The 24,932-nt window shown below is 47.0% G+C and overlaps 2 protein-coding genes across 4 annotated transcripts in view; one reads left to right on the top strand and one right to left on the bottom strand.

The window, feature by feature from the left end:
- HACD1 (3-hydroxyacyl-CoA dehydratase 1) overlaps positions 1–13,065 on the bottom strand; it is a 63,871-nt gene extending 50,806 nt beyond the window's left edge. Inside the window, exon 1 of one of the 2 annotated variants that reach the window (XM_075828735.1) lies at positions 12,985–13,065. Coding sequence is in view for 1 of the 2 variants with exons in the window: in XM_075828734.1 (XP_075684849.1) it covers positions 3,805–3,920 (116 nt within the window). In the remaining variant the exon portion in view is untranslated. Of the gene's footprint in view, positions 1–3,804; positions 3,928–12,984 lie in introns of those variants that run through there. The other variant, XM_075828734.1, reaches the window with a different exon arrangement.
- A 5,590-nt stretch (positions 13,066–18,655) lies between these two features.
- STAM (signal transducing adaptor molecule) overlaps positions 18,656–24,932 on the top strand; it is a 30,830-nt gene continuing 24,553 nt past the window's right edge. For both annotated transcript variants that reach the window (XM_075827594.1, XM_075827595.1), the window contains exons 1-2: positions 18,656–18,885; positions 23,937–24,021. In XM_075827594.1, coding sequence (XP_075683709.1) covers positions 18,846–18,885; positions 23,937–24,021 — 125 coding nt within the window. In that variant the 5' untranslated portion in view covers positions 18,656–18,845. The remainder of the gene's footprint in view (positions 18,886–23,936; positions 24,022–24,932) is intronic.

Here is a 24,932-nt window from a genome sequence, read left to right as displayed (position 1 = left end):
ACAGGGGGGCTGTGTGGCATCATCTACAGGGGGGCTGTGTGGCATCATCTACAGGGGGGCTGTGTTGTTCTATCTACAGGGGGTTGTGTGACTCTAGCTACAGGGGGCTGTGTGACTAGCTACAGGGGGCTGTGTGGCACAATCTACAGGGGGGCTGTGTGACTCTAGCTACAGGGGGGCTGTGTGGCACTAGTTGTCAACCAAATTATAGTTGTCAGCCAAACTAGTGCAGAATTTTTTTTTCATTTATTTGTATGTAGAAATTCTGGAAAGAAAGCCACACCCATTAGACACACCCACTAGCCACACCCACCATATAAACCACACCCCATACGGCACACCCACCAAAGACCACACCCTAAGCGTCCCTGGAAAAAAAAAATGCACGTGCGTCTAAATCAGGCCTAACTAATGCTTATTTGTTATGTAATTGCCGTCCATAATAATCTTCCTTATCTCACTGGTGGGTTAGTACTCTAATCTTTATAATTATTCTAGGACAAAGAACACACACAGGGGTATGTATATGGCAAAAAAGTCTATAGACACTGAAGATATAATAAAACATATACATTTCTTGAAAACTCCTCAGATAATGCTAATAATGGTAAGGACACAGATAAAGGGAATATTGCATCAAACCGTATGAATAAACATATCCTGTATCATCATATAGTGTCCATTGGGAGGAGAAATAAAGGTCTAAAGCGCCCTATGTGTATCGCCACAACGTGGCTTCCTCAGGGGACATTTATGACATCCACAGGATATGTCATAAATGTCAGATAGATGCGGGTCCCACCTCTGGGACCCGCACATATCTCTAGAACAGGGTCCCCTAAAAGTCTCATAGTAGTGAATGGCAGTTAGCATGCGAGCTACGCTGCTTTCATCTAACATGGCCGGAAATCACACGATTCAACGGGAACACAGAGCGGTAGAACAGGGTTTAGGAGCCCCATTCTAGAGATAGGTGCGGGTCCCAGAAGTGGGACCTGCAACTATCTGACATTTATGGCATATCATGTGGATGTGTCATAAATCTCCCTAATAGAAAAACAGCTTTAGGGTATGTTCACACGCCCTATTTACTGACGTAATTCAGGCGTTTTAGCCCCGAATTACGTCTGAAAATACGGCTCCAAAGCGTCGGCACACATCTGCCCATTCATTTGAATGGGTTTTATGATGTACTGTGCCGACGGTCTTTTTTTTATGCGGCGCGTTTTCCCTTGACTCCATGGAAAAACAGCTCCAATTTGGTCCGTAATGGACGCAGCGAAAAGCGCCTGCACATGCCATTACGTCTGAAATTGCGGAGCTGTTTTCTGCTGAAAACAGCTCCGTGATTTCAGCCGTTACGGACGTGCACGTGTGAACATACCCTTATTGTAATAGAAATCAGCTCTCCATGCACTGACTTGCTGGTAACTTGTGATAGATTTCCGTTTATACTCAGCAGGCAATCAAAAGAGGGAAAGAGCAGCAGCCTGAACCAATCATAAGACAGTGGGTGTGCCTCAGACTATTCCACTCCCTATAGGCACCGTAGCTAAACTGTAGTCACAGATCACAGCTGTTCGCCTATCTAGCTGAGATTAAAGCAACCAAGCAGCAAGTACTAAACAGGCATCACCTATAAGTATTGACTAACATAGCGTTTTTGAGTGCACATCTGGACAGTCCCTTTAACTTTAGACTCAATAATATCCTGGTGGGCCCATTTGGAGCTGATTTAGCCAATCTATTGCCACTAGGGTCTATTTTTTATGGGATGATTTACAAATAACCTACTAGACATTATTGATATGTCCTGTGTGTACAATGAGAACAACGACGATCACAATGCCATTAATAGAGGATGTGCACATGATCTGTATCGATGGATGGTGGGCCGTTTTGTAATCAGAAGTATTTCCAAATTGTTTGTCTTCTGCTTCTGGTCTTGTGAAATTCCACATTACATTGCAGACTTTCTGGATTATCCAATCCTGGATTAAAGGAATTACCCTGTATATTTTTCACCCCCCCCCCCCATGTATGACATATACTTATGACATAACTGGGTAGGGAAAGTATAAAGTGGGCTTATGGGCTGAGCCCGCTCCATACAACGTGGGTGTCGGCTGTGTGGTATAGCCGAAACTTCACTGTAAGGCCTGATTAACACGAGCGGGTGCGTTTTGCGCACGCAAAAAACGCGGTGTTTTGCGTGCGCAAAAGGCAATTAACAGCTCCGTGTGTCATCAGTGTATGATGCGCGGCTGCGAGATTTTCTCGCAGCCGCCATAATTTTGACACTCCGTTTGGATGTTTGTATACAGAAAAGCACGTGGTGCTTTTCTGTTTACATTCAGAGTTTGACAGCTGTTGTGCGAACCACGCAGTTCACACGGAAGTGCTTCCATGCGACTTGTGTGGTTTTAACGCACCCATTGACTTCAATGGGTGCGTGACGCGCGAACAGCGCACAAAGATAGGACATGTGGTGAGTTTTACGCAGCGGACTCACACTGCGCAAAATTCACGCACTGTCTGCACTGCCCCATAGCCTAATATAGGTGCGTACGACACGCGTGAAAAGCACGCGCGTCGCACGTGCGTATATTACGCTCGTGTAAATGATGCCTAACAATAATTTAAAAAAACGCCAAAATCGCTGTTTTTTGGTCATCTTATCTCCCACAAAAAATGAAATAAAAAGTCATCAGAAACTCGCATGTACCCCAAAAGTGTACCACTAAAAACGACAGCTCGTCCCGCAAAAAATAAGCTCTCATATGGCTATATTGACCGAAAAATAAAAAAGTAATGGCTCTCAGAATGTGGCGACCGGAAAAAATAATAATTTACAATTCGTTTTTCCCTTTTAAAAGTAGTAAAATATAAAAAAAAAGTCAAGCCCTCATATCACGATATTGACCAGAAAAATAAAAAAAGTTATGGCTTTTGTAAGGTGGGGAAGAAAAGATGAAAATCCGGAAAATGGCTGCGGCGGAAAGGGGTTCATACCGGTTGGTTTACCAGGAATACCAGCAGGGGCCGGGATTCTTACAATGTGTATTGATCTCTTCCTATGCAAATTCCAGGCCATAAATAAAATTCAGTATGGTCTTAACCCTTCTGATAAATGTAAAATCAAATGCGATCGTCACGACAGACTTTACCGTAGCGAGCAGAATGTAAAGCCGCCTCTTATTTTAGCCTTAATACACTGTGAACGTACAACTATGTTAAGTTGAGGGATACATGCTTCTATTACAGTAAAATGTGCCGAGGGAAGCACTTTCCCCGCCTACTGGCCTCTCAGGCTATACTTAACCTCGGGGACCGGCAGTAGGTTGACGCAGCTGCTGTAATGAACCGTATTAGGAAATGCAACTCGGGTGAGCAGCAAACAAACTGCCGTCCATTCACCATTACTGTCTTTTCACTCATTTTCCAAAAAATTGCTTAATAAAACTTTACAATTTCAAAAACAAACTTTTTATTTCCCCCCCAATCATCCATATATGAATATAACACATCATCCAATATATATTACTGTCATATCTATCCACAGGACACTTGGCCGCCCTTTCCTACAAACCCTTATAATATTTCCTGTAAATGCCCCATCAGGTTTCGCAGTGAATTCAAAAATTTACAAATAGAAAAATGTTACAATTTATAATGAATTCAGTTTGCAACTTTGTAACAAAACATTGTCGTAAAAGACACAGTGCCCATGTGATAGTATAGATTCTATGAATTATGACACCCCTGGCAGGAATAGGGTAACCATTAATAGGAGGTGGTACGTACCCCGCAGTCATGGCAATGTTGTAAAAGGTGAGCCATGCTGTTGCCACAGGTCCGATATGCTTTTTCTTGACGTTTTCCTTCTCTTCCACAGATCCTTCGTCCTCATTTGATGCCATGGCTTCACAGGCGCAGGCTGCGGGTCAGGCTGCAGTATGAAGCAGAGCTGACAGCTGGGGCTGACAAATCTCACATTCAGTGGCACATGGACCCTCCAATAATAGAGCACCAGGGAGGAGCGTTCAATAGCTTTGTCTTGCTCTTCCTAGCAGTCAGTGGTTATTATAGTAAGACGAGGGCTACACGAGGGCTACATGTTTTTTGCAATTTGCCTGCGACTTGCTGTCGCATTACTATTTTAGGGTGCAATATGGTTGTGAGGCACATGGGTTTTAGGCTAGGGCTACACGGCGACTTTGGTCGCAGGACAAAAATAAATTTTTTGCAGTTTGTCTCCGACTTACTGTTGCACGACTATTTTAAAATGCAATCTGGTTGCAAGTCGCATACGACTTGCAAAAAGAGATAAACTTCTTAAAATTCTGCAAATGACTCGCAGTCACACACGACTTACATTGAAGTCTATGCTGAAAAAGTTGCGTGCAACTTGCAATCTACGACCAAGAATCCAGCAGAAGTGAATTTTTTGCAACTGTCGTGCCGCAGTCTCATCACGCTGCGTGTAGTAATGCGGGCCACATTCACAAGCATTGCGATGTCGCAATTTGGCCTTGCGATCTATGTGAGCTCTAGCCGTAGGCTTTGAGCCATCTAAAAAGGTCATTTTAGAGTGCGATTTGGTTGTGAGTCGCATACAATTTAGGTTTGGGCTACACGAGACTTAGCGATTTTTCTGCGACTTGATCTCTGCTGTGATCTGGTTGTGAATCGCATCCAATTTAAGCTTTGCAACATTCAAAAAACCGCCGAAATATTGCAAATGAGTCGCAGACATACATTGAAGTCTATCCTGGAAAAATCCAATGTGACTTGCGATCTAAGACCTAAAATTCAGCAGATGATTATTTTTTGCGACTGTCGTGTCACAGTCATATGAAGTTGCGTGTAGTAACGAGACTACATTCACCAGTATTGCTTGCGATGTCGCAATGCGACCTTCCTGAGCTTTAGCCTTAGGCTTTTGGATATCCGAACATAAAAAAATCGCTGGCATGTTGCAAATAAGTTGGAGTCACGCACGACTAATATAAATGCCTATACAGACAAGGTCGCCTACAGGTTCGGATTTTTTGCGACTGTCGTATCACGGTTGCGTTAAATTGCATGTGGTTATGCGACCACAATCACAATCATTATTTTCGATGTCACATTGCATCAATGTGATCTTCATGACGTGCAACTAATAAGTTGATAGCTGTTGGATTATCAAATATTTTGGATTTTTGGACAGTCATAGAAAAGTATAATAAAATAAACTTCTAAGGGCCTGTTCACATCAGCGTTGGGTTTCTGTTCAGGGGTTCCGTCTGAGGTTTCCGTCCTGTAACCCCGCAACGGAAAGTCAAACGGAAACCTTAGCTTCCGTTTGCATCACCATTGATATCAATGGTGACGGAAACATTGCTAATGGTTTCCGTTTGTTACCATTTCGGCAGGTTTCCATTTTTTTAACGGAATCAATAGCGCAGTCGCAGACTCCCTGGATTATCGGAATAAAAAACATCACTTAACCTGTATTTATATGGCACTAGTATGAAGAGTAAGGGTATGTTCACACGGGCTCTATTCAGATGTAAACGCCCCAAGAAACGGCTAAAAATGCGGGGGCAGAACGCCTACAAACATCTGCCCATTGATTTCAATGGGAAAAAAACGGCGTTCCGTTCCCACGGGGCATTTTTTACGCGGTCGTTTTTTAAAAGCGGCCACGTAACAAAAAAACGCCTCGTAAAAAGAAGTGCATATCACTTTTTGAGCTGTGTTTGGAGCCGTTTTTCATTGACTCAATAGAAAAACAAGTCTAAAAATGGGCGTAAAAAAACGCTGCAAAAAACGCTAGTTGCTTAAAAAACGGCTGAAAATCAGGAGCTGTTTTCCCTTGAAAACCGCTCCGTATTTTCAGCCGTTTTTTGTTAACCGTGTGAACATACCCTAATTCTAACTAGAATTAAAAATACCAGAGCAGCAGCAATTCCCATTCAGCTTCTTTTTGATTTTTATTTATTTTCAGGAATTCTGGGGGACGACCAATAGAGATGTCAGTCCAGCTCTTAGAGCATGTTCACACGCAGTGTTTTCAGGTGTATTTCGGGGCGTAAATGCCTCTAAATATGCCTAAAAAACGGTAGCTAAACGCCTACAAATATCTGCCCATTGAAATTAATGGGAAAAATGGCGTTTCATACAGGGCCTTTTTTTATGCCGCTGCTTTCAAAAGATGCCCCGTAAAAAGTAGAAGCACGTCACTTCTTGAGTCGTTTTTGGAGCTGTTTTTTAGTGTCAATAGAAAAACAGTCCCAAAATCGTCTAAGAAAAACACCTTAAAAAAATGTTTTCGGCTTCAAAAACGGTTGAAAACCCAAGGGTGTTTTCTCTGAAAAAAAGGTTCGTAATTTTCAGCCATTTTTGATCTTGCGTGTGAACATAGCCTAAACGGTCATTAGTATAAAAAACAGCCCTCAACCTGGACAACCACTTTCAGACCCTTTTTGCTGTGTTCACACGTCACGGCCAATTTTATTTTCTTGCTGCGTTTCGCAATTGGACCGAAACGTGTGAACCCAGTATTTTCCTTTTATGCTGAAGTAGCTGTATGATGACTTGTGTTTTTTCTTTTAGTCTTGGAATATATGACAGCAGATGGGGGGGGGGGCAGTTAAAGGGGTTGTCCGGTTTCAGCAAATGTTATTCTTTGTATAACGAAAAGTTATATAATTCTCTAATATATTTTCTGTAAGGGGCAGATGCAGTCATAAATTTATCGCAGCATATGTTAAAGAGGCTCTGTCACCAGATTTTGCAACCCCTATCTGCTATTGCAGCAGATCGGCGCTGCAATGTAGATTACAGTAACGTTTTTATTTTTAAAAAAACGAGCATTTTTGGCCAAGTTATGACCATTTTTGTAGTTATGCAAATGAGGCTTGCAAAAGTCCAAGTGGGTGTGTTTAAAAGTAAAAGTCCAAGTGGGCGTGTATTATGTGTGTACATCGGGGCGTGTTTACTACTCTTACTAGCTGTGCGCTCTGATGAGAAGTATCAGCCACTTCTCTTAAGAACGCCCAGCTTCTGGCAGTGCAGATCTGTGACGTCACTCACAGGTCCTGCATCGTGACGGCCACATCGGCACCAGAGGCTTCAGTTGATTCTGCAGCAGCCTCGGCGTTAGCAGGTAAGTCAATGTAGCTACTTACCTGCAAACGCTGATGCTGCTGCAGAATCAACTGTAGCCTCTGGTGCCGATGTGTCCGACACGATGCAGGACCTGTGAGTGACGTCACAGATCTGCACTGCCAGAAGCTGGGCGTTCTTAAGAGAAGTGGCTGATACTTCTCATCAGAGCGCACAGCTAGTAAGAGTAGTAAACACGCCCCGATGTACACACATAATACACGCCCAGTTGGACTTTTACTTTAAACACACCCACTTGGACTTTTGCAAGCCTCATTTGCATAACTACAAAAATGGTCATAACTTGGCCAAAAATGCTCGTTTTTAAAAAATAAAAACGTTACTGTAATCTACATTGCAGCGTTATTCTGCTGCAATAGCAGATAGGGGTTGCAAAATCTGGTGACAGAGCCTCTTTAAGGCTGGGTTCACACGTGGCGGAATTTCACTTAAATTCCGCTGCGGACACTCCGCAGCGTTAATCCGCAGCGGAGCCGTTTGTCCATTGACTTACACTTTAATTTAGCAGTGTTCGTTTAGACGAGGCGTAAAATTCCGCTGCGGAGCATAGGCTGCGGAGCGGAATTTGGTGTCCGCAGCATGCTCTGTCTGTTGCGGAGTTGTGGTGGACTCATGGCGGAATTTCTCCATTGACTTCAATGGAGATTCTAATTTCCGCAATGAAGTCCGCAGCTGTCATGCACATGTTATGTGTGCTGCGGATCCGTCTTGCTTTTTTAACTTGACATTTCTTCATTCTGGCTGGACCTATGTATTTCTAGGTCTACAGCCAGACTGAGGAAGTCAATGGGGCTCCCGTAATGACGGGAGCGTTGCTAGGCGACGTCAGTAAATAGTCACTGTCCAGGGTGCTGAAAGAGTTAAGCGATTGGCAGTAACTGTTTCTGCACCCGGGACAGTGACTACCGATCCCAATATACATGTATCTGTAAAAAAAAATGAAGTTCATACTTACCGAGAACTCCCTGCTTCTGTCTCCAGTCCGGCCTCCCAGGATGACGTTTCAGTCTAAGTGACGGCTGCAGCCAATCACAGGCTAATAACAGGCTGCAGCGGTCACATGGACTGCCGCGTCATCCAGGGAGATCGGGCTGGATGCCGAAGGAGGGACGCGTCACCAAGACAACGGGCGGTAAGTATGAATTTCTTTGACTTTCACAAGGGAAAGTGCTGTCCCTTCTCTCTATCCTGCACTGATAGGGAGAAGGGAAGTACTTTTACCGCAGTCCGCAGCAGCTAGTCCGCATCAATTTACTGCACATTTTGTGCAGATCCGCAGCAGAATCTGCAACGCAGATTCTGTGCGGCATTGATGCGGACAGTTGCGGAGGAAATCCGCCACGTGTGGTCATGCCCTAATAATGTAGCCGAGCTTTAACTTAGACATTGGCTAAACCGCCACTCTCGTGGGGCAAAGTGATGAAACAAATGTGTGACTATATGCAGTTCTATAGATACAAAAATATACAAAAGGAACATAAAAAAAAATAAAGCATTATAGTTACTGTGTGGGAAATCATGTACAAGTTGCTATAGTTGTATATTCTGATATTAGGCAGTTGTATTATTTTATGGCAGTCATTGAGCGCCGGTAGATTTAGTTCCACGTACGTTTCCTTCCGTGACCTTGAAGATTTACCTGTAGTTACCTAATGGACCATATTTGTCATGTTAATTAGTAATTAAGTCATTTACTCTGGTGATAATTAGAAAGAGCATGACTGGAAGCGCATGATCCTTCTCCGTGACTCAGCTGGAGGTGACGGACGGCAGAACTGGAGACGCTCATTCTTACAGACCTCCCCCCTCCCTCAGCAGCTGTTCTCTTTCCTGCATTGACAGCTCCCATTACAGTAAAAATCCATTGTAATAACTAAAGAAGCACTTCAGCTTTTTATTTTTATTTTTATTTCAATGGGAAAAAGCGGCGTTCCATTCCCACGGGGCGTTTTTTTTACTCGGCCATTTTTAAAAACGGCCGCGTAAAAAAATGCTTCGGAAAAAGAAGTGCATGTCACTTCTTGAGCTGTTTTTCATTGACTCAATAGAAAAACAGCTCCAAAAACGGCCGCAAAAAATGCAAGTTGCTTAACGTGTAGCTAAACGTTTGACAAACTTCTGACGTCATAGTGACATGTCAGAAGTTTGGATTGGTGGGGGTCCGAGTACGGAGACCTGCACCAATCTCTAGAACAAAGCAGATGAAGTGCTCGTGTGACCGCTCAGCCGCTTTGTGCCTGTTCGGCTTTTTCCCAAAATAAATGTATCGTGTACGGGCTCAATAGAAAGTCTATGAGTCCGTACTCCACTACATCGGCTTTCCGGAAAAAGCCGAACAGGCACGAAGCGGCTGAGCGCTCACACGAGTTCTTCAGCTGCTTCGTTCTAGAGATTGGTGGGGGTCTTAGTTGCTCGGACCCCCAGCAATACAAACTTCTGACATGTCACTATGACATCAGAAGTTTCTCAAACGTTTAGCTACACTTTAAAAAACGGCTAAAAATCAGAGGCTGCTTTCCCAGCTCCGTATTTTCGACCGTTTTTTGTTAAGCACGTGAGCATAGCCTTTGGCCTCATGCACACGACCGTAGCGTTTTTCTGGTCCGCAAATTCCAGGACCGTGTTCCGTGAAATGTCATCCGCAGTTCATCCGTATGTAATCCGCAGTTCATCCGTATGTAATCCGCAGAATGCGGATGAAAAAAAAAAAGCCTAGGTAAAACAGGATGACGACAGAACTCATTCCCGGTCGTCGCCTAGCAACATTTCCGCAAATTACACGGAGGTGTATCCGCAATTTCCACGGGCCCATTGACTTCTATTGGCATGTCCGCATCGAATTTGCGGCCCGTAATAAGACATGTCCTGAGTTTCTGCGGCACGGATTTGCGGACATGCGGAGACCCGTGAAAACACGGATAGTGTGTATGGGCCCATAGAAATTAATGGATCCGCAATTCTCCCGTGGATTTGCGGGGGAATTGCGGACGCAAAAACACGGTCATGTGCATGGGGCCTTTGTCTGACTCCTTGTATCCTACAGCGTCTACTCTAAAAACCGGAGATCAGTGTCTCGATGCAAGTCTGTGAGATTGACATCGAGACTCTTATGGGCCTTCCTGGAGAGGCTGACCTCCGGGCCCTACAGCTGTAGTCTACAGGGAGTCAGACTGAAGATCATGTGACCCAATGGCGGCCCGGAACGGAAATCCATGAATACAGCACCAGGTAAGTCAATACACATGACTACATTGCTCTACATCACATTTTCAAATGGGGGACAAAAAGAAAAGCCGGAGTGCTTCTTTAACGGCTATCTGCACAGATGGAAGATTTAAAAAAAAAATATTATTATTAAATGAATGTTTTATGTGTTTTTTAATTCAAATTATTTTTATTAAAGTTTCACAAACAAATAAAACAAAACAGTATCAAAAATACAATAAAAGAAATTTCCAATACAGTAAGTCCAGTACAAAGTGGCCCATAAACAAATGAACAGGTCATATCATAATGGACTAAATATATTCATGACGACAGTACAGAGTACACAAAGAACAACAACAGAAAACTGTCAGATTACTGTGATTAAGCCTAACGGGGCTTTATTGATTAGGGATTCGAGCAGAGAGAGGAGCTTGTCCAAGCTAACCAATATTTATTAAACGAGGCAATCGAGAAATTCTGAAATTGAAGGAGCCTCAGGTTTTTTCCAATATCTCGTTACCACCAGTTTAGCCATAACTTGGATTTTACAAAAAAAGTCTTCTATGAACACATGGGATATTGTCCAAATCTAAAAATAATAAAGACATTTGTGGAGTACGAGGTGTTCTCATAGAGAATATATCATCTAGAATATGAAATACTTCCGCCCAATAGTTTTGGATAACGGGACAATCCCATAATATATGGGTAAGAGAGCCGTTATTGCCGCAATTCCGCCAACACAATGCAGGAGTATTAGGATACATTTTATGTAAGCGGTCTGGCGTATAATACCATCTGAAAAGAGATTTGTTAGCGGCTTCTAGGTGTGAAACACACAAAAAACAGCAGAAAAATCTGAAACAAATCAGAAAAAACGGCAGAACTGTCTGTTCCGACGCAGCGTTTTTCTACGTGTAAAAAAACAGCCGCGAAAAAGAAGTGCAGGACACTTCTTGGGATGTTTTTGGAGCCGTTTTCCATAGACTCTATTGAAAAAAGCTCCAAAAACGGGCGTAAAAAATGCAGAGAAAAAACGCTGTGAAAATCGCGAGTGGCACAAAAAACGTCTAAAAATCAGGAGCTGTTTCTCTTGAAAACAGCTCTGTATTTTGAGACGTTTTTGACTCTGCGTGTGAACATACCCTTAAACTAAATATTTATCCATTGCAAGGCCAAAGACCATTGTTTGTGTGCAAAAGATTTCCCCAACTCCCTTTCCCAACGAACAATCGGGGTAGTTTTTTCAAAATTAGGGCTTATTCAGACGAACGGGATATACGTCCGTGCGAAAAAGTCACGACATGTCTGTTCTTTGGGCGTATTTCGCGCATCACGCACCCATTGACGTCAATGGGTGCGTGAAAATCACGCATGCCACACGGAAGCACTTCCGTGCGAACAGCGTGATTTGCGCAACTGCTGTGAAAAGGATGAATGAAAACAGAAAAGCACCATGAGCTTTTCTGTTTACAAACATCCAAACGGAGTGTCATAATGGCGGCTGTGCGAAAAGCACGCAGCCGCGCATCATACGGGGCTGACACACGGAGCTGTTAAGTGCCTTTTGCGCGAACAAAACGCACACGCTCGTGTGAATCCGGCCTTAGGGCATGCCCACACGTGGCGGATTTCCTCCGCAACTGTCCGCATCAATGCCGCACAGAATCTGCGTTGCAGATTCTGCGGCGGATCTGCCCAAAATGTGCAGTAAATTGATGCGGACTAGCTGCTGCGGACTGCGGGAAAAGTGCTTCCCTTCTCTGTATCAGTGTAGGATAGAGAGAAGGGACAGCACTTTCCCTAGTGAAAGTAAAAGAAATTCATACTTACCGGCCGTTGTCTTGGTGACGCGTCCCTCTTTCGCCATCCAGCCCGACCTCCCTGGATGACGCGGCAGTCCATGTGACCGCTGCAGCCTCTGATTGGCTGCAGCCGTCACTTAGACTGAAACGTCATCCTGGGAAGCCGGACTGGAGACAGAAGCAGGGAGTTCTGGGTAAGTATGAACTTCTATTTTTTTGACAGGTTGCTGTATATTGGGATCGGTAGTCACTGTCCCGGGTGCAGAAACAGTTACTGCCGATCGCTTAACTCTTTCAGCACCCTGGACAGTGACTATTTACAGACGTCTCCTAGCAACGCTCCCGTAATTACGGGAGCCCCATTGACTTCCTCAGTCTGGCTGTAGACCTAGAAATACATAGGTCCAGCCAGAATGAAGAAATGTCATGTCAAAAAAGCAAAACGCATCCGCAGCACACATAACATGTGCATGACAGCTGCGGACTTCATTGCGGAAATTAGAATCTCCATTGAAGTCAATGGAGAAATTCCGCCATGAGTCCGCCACTGCTCCGCAACAGACAGAGCATGCTGCGGACACCAAATTCCGCACCGCAGCCTATGCTCCGCAGCGGAATTTTACGCATCGTCTAAACGAACACTGCTAAATAAAAGTGGAAGTCAATGGAGAAACGGCTCCACTGCGGATTAACGCTGCGCAGTGTCCGCAGCGGAATTCAAGAGCAATTCCGCCACGTGTGGCTTTGCCCTTAGAGTGAGAGGATATAGAGCAATAAACGTGTTTTAGTCCCTTCGTACCTTTTGTAAAACTGTTCAGCAGTGTGAAATTCCCTTGGAATGTAAGATCCGCATGACTATGGATAAAATGCTTAACTCCAATATACCTAAACAATTCGTTTTGGGGGATAGAAAACGATGTAATCAGATCTGCAAAACTCAACATGTTATTATTACTAAACATCTGGTCACATGTCTTAATGCCTTGCAATTTCCATTTCCATTTCCCAAGATCCAAGTCAACATTGGCTAATTCTAGAAAATCTATTGGAATATACGATCTAGGTACGTGTAAGCGGTCTGAGGACTTCGCGTGCATGTGCGGTTTTATGTGTTTTTATGCCACTTTCAAATTTATTTTTACTAAAATATTTTTTTTACTTTTTACAATACAGCTTCTATGTATCCTGTATACATAGAAGCTGTAGCGTTCTCTCTCAGCTGATTCCGTCAGTTCAGCTAAACTGACGGCTCGGCTGCGAGTGGGTCTTGCACGATTCTGGCAGACAGGATCCAGCTAACTTAGAGCTTATTCACACGAATGTTGCATACGTCCGTGTAACGGCCGTTAAAACAACCGCCATCACACAAAGGTATGTATTTCAATGGGGTCGTTCACGCGGCCGTTGTTTTAACGGACTGTGTGAAGGGTCCGATGAAAAATAGGACGTGTCCTATTTTCTTCCGTTTTCACGGATCCTTTGATACTCAAGTCTGAGGGATCTGTGAAAACGGGAACTGCACGGGTGTAACTCGGACATGAAAAACTGACTTTTTTCCACGTCCGAGTTTGCACTGGGTCATGTGACTCTGGCCTTAGTTGTGATCTATATTACGTGGCTCCTGTGTGTCAGAAACACCCTGGACGCGCTCTCAGTTGAGCCGTCAGTTTAGCTAAACTGACGGAAACGGCTGAGGGAGAATGATACAGCTTCTTTGTATACAGGATACATAGAAGCTATAGCGCAAAAAATAAAAAAAAGGTTTTTAATAAAAGTCAATTTGAAAGTTGCATAAAAACCCAAAATACATTAATTGAAAAAAAAATATTCCACATCTCTTTTACAAGTGCTTTTCAGTGCAGAGGCATCTGGCAGAGAAACACCACGCAGTATGGTTATTTTGCATGAGATCCTATGGGCGACGTATGGTATACAGTGGCATATGCTGAGGCTTTAAGTTCTGCAAATACGTCAGGAGATTTTTCCCAGCGAAGGCACCGAACATAAGGAGAACCCAGACAACAAATCTGGACATAAGTGACTTGTATGTGTGCCCGGCCCTTGTTCGTGCCCGAATGGCACTCAATGTGTCTGGTAGAGCGCCCCGCTGCTTCTTATTGCCTGGTACATGTACAGTTCTTCTGGGCAAGACAATTTTTTTTATATAGTTGTATCAGATACTGAAGAACGGTCACCTACCTGGAAAAGAACAAAAACTTGTCCTTTCTAATAATCTGTGGGGGAGGTGATATTTACATTGATCTCTATGTCACGTTCCGTTTATAGAACACAGTACACACACGCCCGCTGATTCACGGCTTTCTCTGTGCCCAGTAATAGAGAGCGGGCAGCATGACAGGTTCCCTTTAACAAACTCCATTCATTTAGGATAGCGGATTTGTTGCAGATTTTCCGTAGAGTTGCCACAGGAAAATGTTTTACGATTTTGGTGCGGATTCACCTTTTCTACATTGAAAAAGGTGAAATCTGCCTCGATAGTGTTCAGATGTCACCCACATGGACGGGGCTGTAATCTGCCGCGACAGTGTTCAGATGTCACCCACATGGACGGGGCTGTAATCTGCTGCGACAGTGTTCAGATGTCACCCACATGGACGGGGCTGTAATCTGCTGCGACAGTGTTCAGATGTCACCCACATGGACGGGGCTGTAATCTGCTGCGACAGTGTTCAGATGTCACCCACATGGACGGGGCTGTAATCTGCCTCGACAGTATTCAGATGTCACCCACATGGACAGGGCTGTAATCTGCCGCGACAGTGTTCAGATGTCACCCACATGGACGGGGCTGTAATCTGCCTCGACAGTATTCAGATGTCACCCACATGGACGGGGCTGTAATCTGCCGCGACAGTGTTCAGATGTCACCCACATGGACGGGGCTGTAATCTGCCGCGACAGTGTTCAGATGTCACCCACATGGACGGGGCTGTAATCTGCCGCGACAGTATTCAGATGTCACCCACATGGACGGGGCTGTAATCTGCCGCGACAGTGTTCAGATGTCACCCACATGGACGGGGCTGTAATCTGCTGCGACAGTGTTCAGATGTCACCCACATGGATCTGCTGCGATTTTATTTATTACAACACAATGGCGAAATCTGTGGCTAAACCTGCAATGAAATTTCTCAAGAGTGTAATACTTATGCGATGTGTGAACATGGCTAAACAGCTCTGATTAGACGACTCTGCTCCACGTACGTTACAAACACAGCTCTGCTCAACGTAGGTTACATACACAGCTCTGCTCCACGTAGGTTACATACACAGCTCTGCTCCATGCACATTACATACACAGCTCTGCTCCATGTAGGTTACATACACAGCTCTGCTCCACGTACGTTACATACACAGCTCTGCTCCACGTACGTTACATACACAGCTCTGCTCCACGTAGGTTACATACACAGCTCTGCTCCACGTAGGTTACATACACAGCTCTGCTCCATGTAGGTTACATACACAGCACTGCTCCATGTACGTTACAAACACGGCTCTGCTCCATGTACATTACAAACACAGCTCTGCTCCACGTAGGTTACATACACAGCACTGCTCCACGTAGGTTACATACACAGCTCTGCTCCACGCACATTACATACACAGCTCTGCTCCACGTAGGTTACATACACAGCTCTGCTCCACGCACATTACATACACAGCTCTACTCCACGTACGTTACATACACTGCTCTGCTCCATGTAGGTTACATACACAGCTCTGCTCCACGCACATTACATACACAGCTCTGCTCCACGCACATTACATACACAGCTTTGCTCCACGCACATTACATACACAGCTCTGCTCCACGCACATTACATACACAGCTTTGCTCCACGCACATTACATACACAGCTCTGCTCCACGCACATTACATACACAGCTCTGCTCCACGCACATTACATACACAGCTCTGCTCCACGCACATTACATACACAGCTCTGCTCCACGCACATTACATACACAGCTCTGCTCCACGCACATTACATACACAGCTTTGCTCCACGCACATTACATACACAGCTCTGCTCCACGCACATTACATACACAGCTCTGCTCCACGCACATTACATACACAGCTCTGCTCCACGCACATTACATACACAGCTCTGCTCCACGCACATTACATACACAGCTCTGCTCCACGCACATTACATACACAGCTCTGCTCCACGCACATTACATACACAGCTCTGCTCCACGCACATTACATACACAGCTCTGCTCCACGCACATTACATACACAGCTCTGCTCCACGCACATTACATACACAGCTCTGTTCCTCGCACATTACATACACAGCTCTGCTCCACGCACATTACATACACAGCTCTGCTCCACGCACATTACATACACAGCTCTGCTCCACGCACATTACATACACAGCTCTGCTCCACGCACATTACATACACAGCTCTGCTCCACGCACATTACATACACAGCTCTGCTCCACGCACATTACATACACAGCTCTGCTCCACGCACATTACATACACAGCTCTGCTCCATGTAGGTTACATACACAGCACTGCTCCATGTACGTTACAAACACGGCTCTGCTCCATGTACATTACAAACACAGCTCTGCTCCACGTAGGTTACATACACAGCACTGCTCCACGTAGATTACATACACAGCTCTGCTCCACGCACATTACATACACAGCTCTGCTCCACGTAGGTTACATACACAGCTCTGCTCCACGTACGTTACATACACAGCTCTGCTCCACGTACGTTACATACACAGCTCTGCTCCACGTAGGTTACATACACAGCTCTGCTCCATGTAGGTTACATACACAGCACTGCTCCATGTACGTTACAAACACGGCTCTGCTCCATGTACATTACAAACACAGCTCTGCTCCACGTAGGTTACATACACAGCACTGCTCCACGTAGGTTACATACACAGCTCTGCTCCACGCACATTACATACACAGCTCTGCTCCACGTAGGTTACATACACAGCTCTGCTCCACGCACATTACATACACAGCTCTACTCCACGTACGTTACATACACTGCTCTGCTCCATGTAGGTTACATACACAGCTCTGCTCCACGCACATTACATACACAGCTCTGCTCCACGCACATTACATACACAGCTTTGCTCCACGCACATTACATACACAGCTCTGCTCCACGCACATTACATACACAGCTTTGCTCCACGCACATTACATACACAGCTCTGCTCCACGCACATTACATACACAGCTCTGCTCCACGCACATTACATACACAGCTCTGCTCCACGCATATTACATACACAGCTCTGCTCCACGCACATTACATACACAGCTCTGCTCCACGCACATTACATACACAGCTCTGCTCCACGCACATTACATACACAGCTCTGCTCCACGCACATTACATACACAGCTCTGCTCCACGCACATTACATACACAGCTCTGCTCCACGCACATTACATACACAGCTTTGCTCCACGCACATTACATACACAGCTCTGCTCCACGCACATTACATACACAGCTCTGCTCCACGCACATTACATACACAGCTCTGCTCCACGCACATTACATACACAGCTCTGCTCCACGCACATTACATACACAGCTCTGCTCCACGCACATTACATACACAGCTCTGCTCCACGCACATTACATACACAGCTCTGCTCCACGCACATTACATACACAGCTCTGCTCCACGCACATTACATACACAGCTCTGCTCCACGCACATTACATACACAGCTCTGCTCCACGCACATTACATACACAGCTCTGCTCCACGCACATTACATACACAGCTCTGCTCCACGCACATTACATACACAGCTCTGCTCCACGCACATTACATACACAGCTCTGCTCCACGCACATTACATACACAGCTCTGCTCCACGCACATTACATACACAGCTATGCTCCACACACATTACATACACAGCTCTGCTCCACGCACATTACATACACAGCTCTGCTCCACGCACATTACATACACAGCTCTGCTCCACGCACATTACATACACAGCTCTGCTCCACGCACATTACATACACAGCTCTGCTCCACGCACATTACATACACAGCTCTGCTCCACACACATTACATACACAGCTCTGCTCCACGCACATTACATACACAGCTCTGCTCCACGCACATTACATACACAGCTCTGCTCCACGCACATTACATACACAGCTCTGCTCCACACACATTACATACACAGCTCTGCTCCACGCACATTACATACACAGCTCTGCTCCACACACATTACATACACAGCTATGCTCCACACACATTACATACACAGCTCTGCAGCCAGCGGCCCTCCAGCTGTGATGAATCTCCACCCCGGCATGTCCGGACATCTGTGGTGCCGCTGGCTGCGGAGCTGTGACTAGAGGAGCGTCCATACATCCCCGGCCCCTGCTTCACATCACCACAGCCCGGAGCGTGACTCCTCCCACCCATGTGACTCATCACATGACCGTGACATCACACAGGTCCTTCTGCTCCCCGTCCAGACAGTAGCCGTCCTGTGGCCTCTCCTAAGATCTGATGCTGTGATAGAGGAGGACGGAGACATAACACGGAGCCTCCTGCTGCACGGACCCCAGGCCTCGTCTAGTGTGCTGCACCCGGCTCGGCAGCCATGCCTCTATTCACATCCAACCCGTACGATCCTGATGTAGGTAAGAAATCAGCCGCGTCCCTCAGCCATTGTGTGACTCCTGCCTGTCACCTCCCGGCAGCGCTGCAGCCTCTCCCCTCATACTGCTGCCCACAGTGTACGAGAATACAGCGGTCCTGAGAAGTGCCAGTCTACCCGGCCTGTCACCCCTTATCCGGGCAATAGCCTCATCTACCCGGCCCGTCACCCCTTATCCGGGCAATAGCCTCATCTACCCGGCCCGTCACCCCTTATCCGGGCAATAGCCTCATCTACCCGGCCCGTCACCCCTTATCCGGGCAATAGCCTCATCTACCCGGCCCGTCACCCCTTATCCGGGCAATAGCCTCATCTACCCGGCCCGTCACCCCTTATCCGGGCAATAGCCTCATCTACCCGGCCCGTCACCCCTTATCCGGGCAATAGCCTCATCTACCCGGCCCGTCACCCCTTATCCGGGCAATAGCCTCATCTACCCGGCCCGTCACCCCTTATCCGGGCAATAGCCTCATCTACCCGGCCCGTCACCCCTTATCCGGGCAATAGCCTCATCTACCCGGCCTGTCACCCCTTATCCGGGCAATAGCCTCATCTACCCGGCCTGTCACCCCTTATCCGGGCAATAGTCTCATCTACCCGGCCTGTCACCCCTTATCCGGGCAATAGTCTCATCTACCCGGCCTGTCACCCCTTATCCGGACAATAGCCTCATCTACCCGGCCCGTCACCCCTTATCCGGGCAATAGCCTCATCTACCCGGCCCGTCACCCCTTATCCGGACAATAGCCTCATCTACCCGGCCTGTCACCCCTTATCCGGGCAATAGCCTCATCTACCCGGCCTGTCACCCCTTATCCGGGCAATAGTCTCATTTACCCGACCCTTCACCCCTTATCCGGGCAATAGCCTCATCTACCCGGCCCGTCACCCCTTATCCGGGCAATAGCCTCATTTACCCGACCCTTCACCCCTTATCCGGGCAACAGCCTCATCTATCCGGCCTGTCACCCCTTATCCGGGCAATAGTCTCATCTACCCGGCCCGTCACCCCTTATCCGGGCAATAGCCTCATCTACCCGGCCCGTCACCCCTTATCCGGGCAATAGCCTCATCTACCCGGCCCGTCACCCCTTATCCGGACAATAGCCTCATCTACCCGGCCTGTCACCCCTTATCCGGGCAATAGCCTCATTTACCCGACCCTTCACCCCTTATCCGGGCAACAGCCTCATCTATCCGGCCTGTCACCCCTTATCCGGGCAATAGCCTCATCTACCCGGCCCGTCACCCCTTATCCGGGCAATAGCCTCATCTACCCGGCCTGTCACCCCTTATCCGGGCAATAGCCTCATCTACCCGGCCTGTCACCCCTTATCCGGGCAATAGTCTCATCTACCCGGCCTGTCACCCCTTATCCGGGCAATAGTCTCATCTACCCGGCCTGTCACCCCTTATCCGGACAATAGCCTCATCTACCCGGCCCGTCACCCCTTATCCGGGCAATAGCCTCATCTACCCGGCCCGTCACCCCTTATCCGGACAATAGCCTCATCTACCCGGCCTGTCACCCCTTATCCGGGCAATAGCCTCATCTACCCGGCCTGTCACCCCTTATCCGGGCAATAGTCTCATTTACCCGACCCTTCACCCCTTATCCGGGCAATAGCCTCATCTACCCGGCCCGTCACCCCTTATCCGGGCAATAGCCTCATTTACCCGACCCTTCACCCCTTATCCGGGCAACAGCCTCATCTATCCGGCCTGTCACCCCTTATCCGGGCAATAGTCTCATCTACCCGGCCCGTCACCCCTTATCCGGGCAATAGCCTCATCTACCCGGCCCGTCACCCCTTATCCGGGCAATAGCCTCATCTACCCGGCCCGTCACCCCTTATCCGGACAATAGCCTCATCTACCCGGCCTGTCACCCCTTATCCGGGCAATAGCCTCATTTACCCGACCCTTCACCCCTTATCCGGGCAACAGCCTCATCTATCCGGCCTGTCACCCCTTATCCGGACAATAGCCTCATTTACCCGACCCTTCACCCCTTAACCGGGCAATAGCCTCATCTACCCGGCCTGTCACCCCTTATCTGGGCAATAGTCTCATTTACCCGACCCTTCACCCCTTATCCGGGCAATAGCCTCATCTACCCGGCCTGTCACCCCTTATCCGGGCAATAGCCTCATCTACCCGGCCTGTCACCCCTTATCCGGGCAATAGCCTCATTTACCCGACCCTTCACCCCTTATCCGGACAATAGCCTCATCTACCCGGCCCGTCACCCCTTATCCGGGCAATAGCCTCATCTACCCGGCCCTTCACCCCTTATCCGGGCAATAGCCTCATCTACCCGGCCCTTCACCCCTTATCCGGGCAATAGCCTCATCTACCCGGCCCTTCACCCCTTATCCGAGCAACAGCCTCATTTACCCGGCCCGTCACCCCTTATCCGGGCAACAGCCTCATCTACCCAGCCTGTCACCCCTTATCCGGGCAATAGTCTCATGTACCGGGCCTGTCACCCCTTTCACCCTGGCGATGGCAACTTCTACCTGTCCTGACACCCCTTTCATCCTGGCAATGCGGTCTTCTGCGTGGACTCTCACCCCGGTGGTGGTGTCGCATGCCCATCCTGTTGCCCCATTCACCCACGGCCGCTGCTTATGGCGGGCAGGGAGCGCACACAGCACTACGTATTAATACATGGCAGCACCGGTCATCGTTGCCAGGCTTCACATAACAGCCCAGTGTCTCCAGCAGACACAATACCGGGCCATAAATAAGTCAGACGTGCCATTGTTGGGGAAGATCCGCGCCAGTCCCCGGCAATGAAGGAGCTGATTTCTCTAGACAGACGCCGGCATTGATGCGTGACTGTGAGGCCGCGGCACAGAGATTTATGTCCTGCTTTGTGGCTGGAATTAATAATACAGTGTCCAAATGACCGGAAATATTCCAAATAGTCTCCCATTCATTCACCGTAAGACATGTAACTGCTGCCCGTCCAGGGGTCACTAAGTGGTGGACGCCATTCGGGTTCATACTCACTGGCACGGACCCTTTACAGCAATGAACAAAACCTGTACAGCTCCTAAGTAGAGAGTCGTGCTCTGCCGTACATACCGAGTCTGAGTATGTTTATGAAGATTAATATATTAGTTGCTTTTTACTCCTGTGGATTATAAACTCTTAGTAAATCTGCCCATTATGTAACAAAAATAAATACCTAAGTAAAAAACAAATATATATATTTTCAAGTGAATCTTGAAAAAATTTGTATTCCTGTAAGGATTTTTGCGGATTTTTCCGTCCAGATTTGAGATGGTAAAATCTACAAGGCCGGTGGTTCTGTATCTGGATAATATCCCGGCAACTGTCACTTCTTGCTGGGAGTTATCGTTTTGTAACATCTAGAGCAGCGGTCCCCAAACTTTTTTTGCACCGAGGACCAGTTTGATGCAAGTACATTTTCCAGGGACCGGCGAGGTGGGTCCGGGGGTTAGGGCCAATTCACACACTGCGTAAATATGGAGTATACCTGTATTATAATACAGAAAATCCGCAGCGTAATACAGCAGTATCAAATTTGGATGAGATAAAACAAGTTTCATCCACTCTGCAAAAAAAAACGATCAGAAATGGACCTGCGGTGCAGAATTTTATTCCGCAGCATGTCCACTGTACTTGTGTAACGCAGCTTATTTGTTGCTGGATTTCCCCATTGAATTCAATAGGGAGGTAAATCCCACAACAAATAGCAGCAGGGCTGTAGCTAAAGGCTCATGGGCCCTGGTGCAAGAATTCAGCTTGGGGGGGGGGGGGCCCCCCAAGCCCTCCCCAACACCACCAGACCCCTGCCCGCACCTATGCCCAGCAGTCCACATGGATGCCCCACACAGTATAGTGCTCCCCATAGCTTCCCCCACATAGTATAGTGCCCCCATAGTATAATGCTCCCCATAGCTTCCCCCACATAGTATAGTGCCCCCATAGCTTCTCCCCCCACAGTATAATGCCCCCATACAACATAATGCTCCCCATAGCTGCCCCATACAGTAAAATTCTCCTATGGCTGCCACCATGTCAGCCCCCCTTCCATACCCAGTATAATGCCCCCATATGTGCCTAATAAAAAAATAACATAATTACTTACCTATCCCCGTTCCCACGGCGGGTGGAGAATCCTTCATCGGTCTGTGCTATGAGTAACTCGGCGCAGACAGGCGCGATGACGTCACAACATCGCCTGCCTGCGCCGAGCCGCACACGGCAGAGTGAATGCTGGGGCACGGAGCCGTCACTCTTTGCGCCAGTATTCCATTTAACTGTATCTGCGTCCTAAGGATGCAGATGCAGTTGGAACTGGGACCAGTGGCGGTCACGTGGGATGAAACGTCATCCCGGGAGGCCGGCGGCTGATGCTGAGCTGTTTTCCGCCGCGGACATTCTGGGTGAAAAACTGCACCACAGTTTGGTGCGGTTTTTCGCAGGGGATCAGTGGTTTTCTCTCCTGCCTTGCAGCGCTGCGGTCCTGGCTTTGGGCAACCACTGCATGGAGTTTGTACGTTCTCCCCGTGTTTTGTGGGTTTCCTCCAGGTTCTCCTGTTTCCTCCCACACTCCAAAAACATACGGATAGGGAATTAATATTGAGCCCGACTGGGGACCGAGAGTCATGGCAACTTCTTCACAGCGCTATATAAGCAACATTAATAAAACTGCAAGTGTGAACACAGCCCTAGCTCCAGACAGCCCGCTTACCATGTCCTTGTGTCAATTTGAGCTCTAAAACCAGAATAAATGAATTTGGAGTAGGGGTCCACAGTTTTGCTCTTGGGTTCCCCAATGTCTCATGCGGGTCCCGCTGTACTAGGGCCGCCGGAATATAATCCATAGGTCCCTGTATAATTGGTGCTTGCGAATGATCCTCAACCCCCCCATAGAATATTCTATAGATATTTTCTTATTGCCACTCGTTTCTTTCTTCAGCCGCTTTCTCCATAATAGTCATTTGACTAATAGAAAATCTCTGCATTGAGAATAACATTTATTTCTATTTTTCCTGGCAGAGAAAGCGACAAGTGAACTGAACACGGCTGAGGACTGGGGGCTTATCCTTGACCTATGTGATAAAGTGGGGCAGTCACGAACGGGGTAAGCGCTTTCTATACTATATTGTCCGGTTTCAGCAAATGTTATTCTTATGCAGATTTCCAATGTACTTCCTGTATTAAGTCCTTTTGGTTTTCAAGATCTCTGCTTGCTGTCAACCAACAAGAAGTTTTATTATTTACATCCAGAGCATGAAAAAATAGTTCGTTAGGGTATGTTCACACACAAACTCAAAAACGTCTGAAAATATGGAGCCGTTTTCAAGGGAAAACAGCACCTGATTTTCAGACATTTTTTAAGCCATTCGCGATTTTTGTGGCGTTTTTTTACGGACGTTTTTGGAGCGGTTTTCAATAGTCAATGAAAAACGGCTCCAAAAACGTCTCAAGAAGTGACCTACACTTCTTTTTCGCTGGCTTTTTCTTACACGGCCGTTTTTTTTTTTTAAAAAAAAACGGCCCGTCGGAACAGAACGCCGTTTTCCCATTGAAATCAATGGGCAGATGTTTGAAGGCGTTCGGTTTCCGATTTTTCGGTCGTTTACGGCCCGAAAAAAGGCCGGAATAGACCGTTTGAACGTACCCTTACAAGACAGAACTTTGGTATCTGTATTGTAACTGTAATGAGCCGTGCACCTGTGTCCATCACATGACCATGGTCAAATTTGTATCGAATGAAGCTTTCGATTTAAATGACAGCAAGCAGAGATCTTGAAAATCGTGAGTTATTGACACAGATGCCGGCTGAATGGGACGGTGGCTGCGCATGCTGTTACTGGAACTCCCAGTGTCCGGCCACCTCCACTATCCGCTTGGATACTGCAGAGCGGGGGTCCGGGCACTGCCATTCTCCTGATAGGTGGGGCTTCTCAGAGGTGGTACCCCACCGATCAGATTATATCCATAAGTCTTGCCGTAAATAAAGATGGGAAATCGCTTTTATTCATATTTAGT

The sequence above is a fragment of the Rhinoderma darwinii genome, chromosome 5 (genome assembly GCF_050947455.1).
Source record: "Rhinoderma darwinii isolate aRhiDar2 chromosome 5, aRhiDar2.hap1, whole genome shotgun sequence".
Taxonomy (NCBI): Eukaryota; Metazoa; Chordata; class Amphibia; order Anura; family Rhinodermatidae; genus Rhinoderma; species Rhinoderma darwinii.
This window is presented reverse-complemented; position numbering and strand designations above follow the sequence as displayed.